The sequence below is a fragment of the Myotis davidii genome, unplaced genomic scaffold (genome assembly GCF_000327345.1).
Source record: "Myotis davidii unplaced genomic scaffold, ASM32734v1 scaffold1394, whole genome shotgun sequence".
NCBI lineage: Eukaryota > Metazoa > Chordata > Mammalia > Chiroptera > Vespertilionidae > Myotis > Myotis davidii.
Window position 1 is genome coordinate 3,496 of NW_006285608.1, and position 7,357 is coordinate 10,852.

Sequence of the window (7,357 nt, forward strand, 5' to 3'; positions counted from 1 at the left end):
CACCCCGCCATAGGTGAAGCATCCAGTCTGGAGCTTAAGAGCAAAGGTTTGGAACTCTCTACACGTGGATCCCAGGCTGGATCCGGCCGCTCTCTAACTGTGTAATCCTGGGGAATTATAATTCAGTCTGGTTTCCTAATTTGTAAAATACAAATACCATATCTGCCTATGATGTATAATGAAGATTACCTGTGTGTAAAGAACTCTGCACTGTAACTGGCACATATGCTAATTCTTACTATTACCAGAAAGTCATCTAGGAGGTAAAACTCAGGATATCGAGGCTGCAAATCCTATCTGCCGGAGGTAAACCTCAATCTGCTGGAGGCAAGATGCCAACTGATTCAGGATCTTGATCGAGGCTCTGATCTCTGGGCCTCCGTTGCCTTAGCCCCGGGAGAGAGCTGGACCGGAGGCCCTCAGCTTCGCTCATTTACTCAACTGTTTAAAGCATTTGCTGTGGTCAACCCCCGGGCCAGGAACCGGAGACACAGAGATGAAAGAGCTGCTTCTGCCTTCAAAGGTGGCCCCGTCTCTGGGAGATGATGCCAACAAACCAGGTGGGAGGTGCTGGGAGAGAGTGGATGTGGGCATACAGAGGAGGAGACAGGGGAGGGCCTTCCCAGTGGCAGGGTCTGCACACACCCTGCAGGTCCTGGGCTTCTCTAAACCCTGAAGTCCAGATGGTGTACAGCCAGGTGAGGAGAGAGCAGAGGCTGGTACCTGGTGCTGGTTTAGGGTCGGCAGGGGGAGGAGGATATCACACTGAGGGCACCTCCGCAGAATGTTATAGGCCGGGTCGTCCACGACCCAGGGCTGGCGCTCAGGCTTCAGAGGCAGGTCCAGGGTTTTGTCTGTGCTGCGTGGTACTTGCTTTGTTGAATTTTCGGAAAGAAGAGGAAACCTGCTTGTATTTTTCGTCTTTGGGCGAACATCTTTCACTGCGGTGGGAGTTTGATCTTCAGCAGCCTGACTTGGGAGGGTTGGCGGAGAATTTCTTGTCTCCTCAGTTGGAAAATATTTTGCAGGCTCTGAGGTGGTACGACATTTATCCTGCAATTGTGAGTAATATGTCAAATTTTAAAACGACTTCGGCTTTACTGGCTGGACAGCACAATAGATTAGATCACCTGGAAACTTTCCACCAGGAACACTTAGAAAGGCTGGATGAAATGCAGCAAACACTCATTTAAGTTGATAGCTGACTTTGTAAGAAAGAGAGAAAGCTCCGGGCCCAGGACGAAAACCTAACCTGTGAAGCACTTGAGCTGACGCTTTGGGAGATGTGGGGTCAGTCTTGGATGAGAGAAAAGTCCCATCCACAGAAGGTGGGGAGCTGAAAGTAAGACTCCCCTTTCCCAGAGGAAAGTCCGGAACCTTGAAGGCTAAACTAAATCAATAAATCAATAAATAATTCAATAAATAAATCCATCCGTTAATTGGATAAGAAAAGTGGCAAGGAGGCTTGTCCACCTTGAGCTGGAGTGTGGGGAAGGAAAACTGACGCTCCTGGGAATTCAGATCCACGGGTCCGTGCCATCTTTGTGTTTGGGGCTCAGGTTTACAGTAGTCTCACCACACCTCTACAGAGTCCCCCTTTGGTACCAGCCCTCAGATCAGCTTCATGGTGGGAAGATGGAGAGGTGGTTCACTTTTGTGAAGGAGCTCCCAGTCCAATAGACAAGGCTCTCACAGGGACAGACAGTTATAAAGCAGGTCCTCGTGAGGCCATGCCCAGGAACACCCGCGCAGAAGAATTAACCTACAAGTGGGAATGCCTGGCAAGAGCAATAACAAAAGTTCTCTGGAGGGTATATAGCTTCAAACTACATCGTACAGGATTCTCACAGGTAGAGTCACTAAACAGAAACGCACAAGTAAGGCTTGCAGACACCCAACGAAGCAATCTCCTTAAGAGTCAGGCCCAAGCAAAACCAGGATTAAGTCTCCAAGAAGTTCAGATAATAAAACTATGGGATACAGACTGTAAAATAAGGGAATTAAAAATAAACAGGACAAGAGAAAATGATAAGATCCTATGAAAAAAAGAGCAGGCAAATTTAAATGAGAGAGATAAATAGAACTAGAAATGAAAAATACAGACATTGAACTCAATGGATAGGAAAAACAAAAAGCAGATTAGATAGATTTGAAGAAATTCCCCAGAATATGAGTGGTAAATAGAAAATGTGAAAAGTTAGGAGACAAGCAGCTAGAAGGAGAAGGCTTAATATACATCTGTTATATCCCACAGGAAGATTGGGGAGAACATGGGAGAGTTAAGGAATATTGGGGACCCAAAGGGTCTATCGACAGGAAGGAGTAAGGAGCGACTGCTTCACGGGTAGAGGGTTTCTTTGGGGGGCGGTGAAAATGCTCCAGAACTAGATAGAGGTGATGGTTTCACAACATTGGGGATGTACTAAGTGTCACTAATGATACGTTTCATGTCATGTGTATTTTACCACAATAAACAAAAAGATCTAGATCACCCTAGGGTTTTTTCAATTCTGATATTCACAGTTCTCTGAATTGGAGGGTTAAGAGAGGATAAACATTTCTCTGCTCAAGGAAAAGGAGACGAGTTTCTCGGAGAGAAACATTGGGAAGTTTCCCCAGAGAGAGAATGCTCCATCCTGCAGAAAAGGGGAATAACTTGGCACAACCAAGGTACCCGCAGTGCTTAGAGCTATGGAGGGACGCGTCTGTGAGTGTTCCCAGGCAAAGCCAACCAACCAATCAGCCAACCAATCAATCAATCAATCATATCACCACACCTCTACAGAGTCCCCGTTTGGTACCAGCCCTCAGATCAGCTTCATGGTGGGAAGATGGAGAGGTGGTTCACTTTTGTGAAGGAGCTCCCAGTCCAATAGACAAGGCTCTCACAGGGACAGACAGTTATAAAGCAGGTCCTCGTGAGGCCATGCCCAGGCCCTGAGGCTGAAGATGCTCAGAGGTGATCAGGTAGCTGGACTGGTCAGGGAGGCTCCTTGAGAGCTGGCACAAACGGAGATCGGTTACGTATGATAAATTAGCCCAAAGCCATTCACAACATTCCTTTTTGAGCGAAGCAAAAATGAATGAGGCCCTCTCATATCCTCTGTGAAATTGGACCCAGAATACTACCCTTTTGGAATACAGACAAGCTACGGGCACCATTAGAAAATGACTAATTGCTACTCACCATATGGTGTAAATACTTATTTCCTGGGATCATTTGGTTGCAATAATGACAGCAGATACTGCTTTCGGGAGCTGAAATCTTCTTCCCTAATAAACAGAAACAGCATCACAAATGATTGCCCTTGACAACGGCTCGCCCAGCTGTCCCGCAAGTGCGTACATGGCCTGTCGTCACAAGTATGAACCGTCCCAAGTAGGAACCGTCCGGGCCTGCCTGCCGGCCCTGCCCTGCCAGCGTCCTCAGCCACACACGCAACCCTTGGCCGAGTCACCCACATCACCTCCTTTATGGTGGCAGAGGTGCGCTCAGCGTGGCACAAGACCCTGATGAAGAGACATTCCCCTGGTTTCTAAAGAGACGAGGGAGCCATTAGCACAGATACCAGCCCTGTCCAGCCTGACTGCTCTTTCATTTCAGCAGTTTCTCAGCTCTGGGCTCAGACTGGTATTGTACTTGTCTCTGTTGATCGTGTTGTGTGGTCTGGCTGAAGCTGGGCTGCGTTGATGAAGTTGTGTGGTGGTGTTAGAGGCCAGCCACGCTGGAATGAAGGAAATGCCCATGAATTTGTGCAAGCATCCCAGGTTTTCCTTCGCCATTTTCACCTTGAGTAGCTTGTTTGCCAGGAGAGAGGTACTGTACAGGGATTTTAGGCTCATGCCACATGTTACCAAGACAACCGGTGAAGTCAACAGCAGATCTGTCACACTGATAGCTGTGTCCTCTGCTAACATACCTCACAAAGGGGTGACTGGGTGCAGAGAACATGAAATGGTACCAGGGAGTCACCAGATAGCACAAAGGTCAGGGGCTCCAGCTAACTTCCTTCTGCCCACTGCTGCTGGTGGGAAAAACTCCAGTCTTGATGCCGGGAAACGTGGGTGCCCAGGTCACCTCTGCTCTAGCAAGAGCCTGATTCATTCTGGGCACGGCTTTGCCATCTCTAAGAGGAGGCAGGCGATCTCTGCCAGGCTAGGATCATGCCAGGGGACTTCCAAGAACGGCTTCCATTTTGCAGGGCCCCATTGCCCCTGCATCCTTTTGGGTGGCCCCCAGCCCCCCTCCGCCTGCCTCTAGGTCTCCCTGGGCGGGCCATTTGAAGAGCTCAGCAGACACACGAAGAGGCCACCACTCTGGTACATGCTCTAGAACTAGAACAGCCAGATGGATTTAAGACCTGCACAGCCGTCATCCACACACGGCACCTGTCCTGTTGAATGCCCACATTCCTCGCACTCTGTCCAGGAGGCTCCCGCCCCGCTCACCTGTCCGGTGCTGGGCCTGCTCGCTCTGGCAGGCATCCCTGTGCTGGGCCAGCGTGCGGAGCATGATGGGCTGGCCGCAGTCCAGGCACAGCTCGATGCGGTTGCCGCAGTGGTGCTCATGGATCTCCAGCTTGCTGAAGCGCACGGCTGCCCTGCAGAACTCACACACGACGGGGCGCTCCTGGCATTCCCTGGTCTGCGGGGAGGCAGGCAGGATGGCCAGGTCACTCGCCAGGAGTGACTGGGCCCAGGTGGGGACATGGGCTGATTTCCCAAGGGGCCTGAGCAAGTAAGAAAGCCGACGGGATGGGCCAGAGTGGGACCCCCTTTGGGGATTTTGAGCTGTCCTGGGTCACGGACCACAGCAAGCCCTCTGACCAGCATTTGGGGGACCAGCGGCTGCGTGTCCCTCTGCTGAACATTCTCCACTGCTTCCCAAGCCTCCTTGGGGGAGGGGAGAGGTCAGAGGGAAGCCTCCCTTCCCCCCCTCCTCCCAGGGGGCGCTGCCCCTGTGAAAGATGAACCGCACTTGATTCTCACCTCGTGAAACGCCAGCACGCTCTTCTGCATGCTCTGCTGGCACATGGCGCACCCGACCTGCACAGAGAGAGACGCTGGTCCCAGCACCTGCTGGGCTCTGTGCGCCCCCAGGCACCGGATCGGGTGTGTTTGCCTTCGTCCAGGGGGGCACAGCCCCGTGTTCAGGAAGTGTTTGGGGGGATGCTTTGAGCTGAAAGGGATGCCTGAGCTGAGGATCTCAGACAGACAGAGGAGGGTCCCAGGAAGGAGCGACATGAAAGAGCAGAAAAGAAAAGCCAGTCTTGGCGTGACTGCCTTCTAGAGCTTTCCTCTCCAGCTTCTCCTCTTCACAAATCTCAAAAGAACACGCAGTCCTTCCTGAAACAGAGACCCCTGCCCTGGGCTAAACCCATAAGCCTGTGGGGAAAGGGCTGGGCACGGGAACAGCAGGGTAGACGCAGTTTCCTAGGGATACTGTGTCCGCTGCCAGGGCCTGAGGCATGCAGGGCTCAGCGACTTGCCCACGGCAGCCAGGCTCGCGGCCGCAGCAAGGGTCCGAGTCAGCCTCGCTGTGCAGCACCCTCCTGTGTCCCTCCCGGGGCCCCTCACCTGCTGGTGCCCGTTCTCGCGGTGCTCGTCCATCTTCGCCTGGAGGACGGGCTCCTTGCACTCGGGGCACCGGGTCAGGAACAGCAGGCAGTGCGCCTCATGGAGGGCCAGGTGGGCAGAGGCCACCCTTCTTTTGCTGCCAGAAGAAGGGGGAAGGAGCTCGGGCTGATTGAAGGTATAACGCAGGGAGCCCTGTTTCCCACCCAGGGCCGCTGGGTTAAGGAATGTCCAGGCCTCAAGCACTGAACATATGAAGATGATGTCACCGTCCCTGTGGCCCCACGTTGGTCCCAAATCAGAACATCACAAAATCATAAAGTGTAAGAACGCGCTACAAGCTCTTCTATCGCCGGGGCCAGTGAGGGTGGGTGGGAAGGAGCAGGTGGGAGAGATTGCAAAGGGGCCCAGGGACATCTTGGGTAGGTTCATAGGTTCCCTGTGGTGATGGTTTCATGGCTATACACATGTGTCAAACGCATGCAACGGTGCACGCTAAACATGTACCATAAACACGGTGTATGTCATTGTACCTCTGGAAAGCTGTTTGAAAAAACGAAGCAACACATATCACATTCTTTCAAAGATTTGGTCTTGTTTTCAAGAGTTCCCGTGCCTGGCCCACAGCAATTGGGAGTCCAGCCCTGACACCCCCATGCTTGCTGCAAGGGCAATGCCAGCTTTCAGACTCGCCACGACTGGGAGAGCCGAGGCCGTCCACCTGTCCCCCGCCTGCAGGCTCACCTGCACAAAGCCTCACAGGGACCCAGTCCTGCCTCGGAGACCCTAGAGAGTGTAAGCTTCTGAGCCTCCCGGTTCCTGGGCAGGGTGTTTCCCAACCCTCCTGTTGACCAGGAAATGCCTCCTTTCACGTCAACCAGCCCTTGCTTGTGGAGCTTGGGAGGAGGGAGACTCAGTGCCCGTGTCCCCAAAGGCCCAAATGCACCAGAGCAGTACGCCCAAGTCCCTGCCTGTGGGAGGGACAACCTCCCTTGGTATGCACAAGCTCTGGGCTCTGCACCGCTAGAGAGATGGCACCACGGCTGCCTCACCACCCTTCCTCTGTTCTCCCCGCTCTGCTGGCCTGGTCCCTCCCCCTCTGCCTGGCCTGGTCCTTCTCCCTCTCCCTGACTTGATCCCTCCCCCTCTGCCTGGCCTGGTCCCTCCCCCTCTGATTTCCCTGCCCTGTCCCCTCAGCTCCTCCTCCCAAGCAGGTTCAGACACTTAAGTGCCAGGAGGGTCTGGCTGGAGCAAAGCTCTCTGGGAAGGTTCCCTGCTGGTTCCTGCCACAGGTGGGCCCCTTTGAGAGTGAGGCCCTTGGTGAGTTAGAGGTGCGGGCCTGCACACTGCTCAGCCTCCCTCTCAAGGTGAGGGAGGCTTGGTCTCAGACTGGTGTGCAGACCATATGATCAGAACCCCAAATCAGGAGTAGCCCATCAGGGACAATTAGCCTGGCTATTCAGCTCCAGGACTGTCCCAGAAAGTCAGGACTGTCTCGAGGGGTGGGGGACGAGTGCGGCCCAGTGATGTAAGGCAATGCTGATCACTTCCTCACCCCGTGACCTCAGAGATCTGCTGGGGGTAAGCCTTCCCTCCCCGGGGCCACAGCACCAGCCCTCCCTCCCGGGAGTTTATGCCTGGACCCTTTTCTCCTCATTCCAGAAACAGACTCACTCTGCCCACCGGTCCCTGGCCTGGGCGGGCTCGGGTGGCTGCTGGCAGCTCCTTACCAGTTCCCACACACCTGGAAGGCTCCCTCCATGATCTAGTCTCCGGAGTCTTC

The 7,357-nt window shown here is 53.5% G+C and overlaps 1 protein-coding gene across 1 annotated transcript; it reads right to left on the reverse strand.

Annotated features, from left to right (window-relative positions):
* Positions 1–51: 51 nt before the first annotated feature.
* XAF1 (XIAP associated factor 1) lies at positions 52–7,357 on the reverse strand. Its single transcript, XM_006756300.2, has 6 exons — positions 7,305–7,357; positions 5,578–5,713; positions 4,990–5,046; positions 4,450–4,645; positions 3,188–3,273; positions 52–1,053 (listed from the first exon to the last, which is right to left on the reverse strand). Exons 1-6 carry the CDS (start codon positions 7,334–7,336, stop codon positions 430–432), a joined length of 1,131 nt encoding a protein of 376 aa, XP_006756363.2. The 5' UTR covers positions 7,337–7,357; the 3' UTR covers positions 52–429.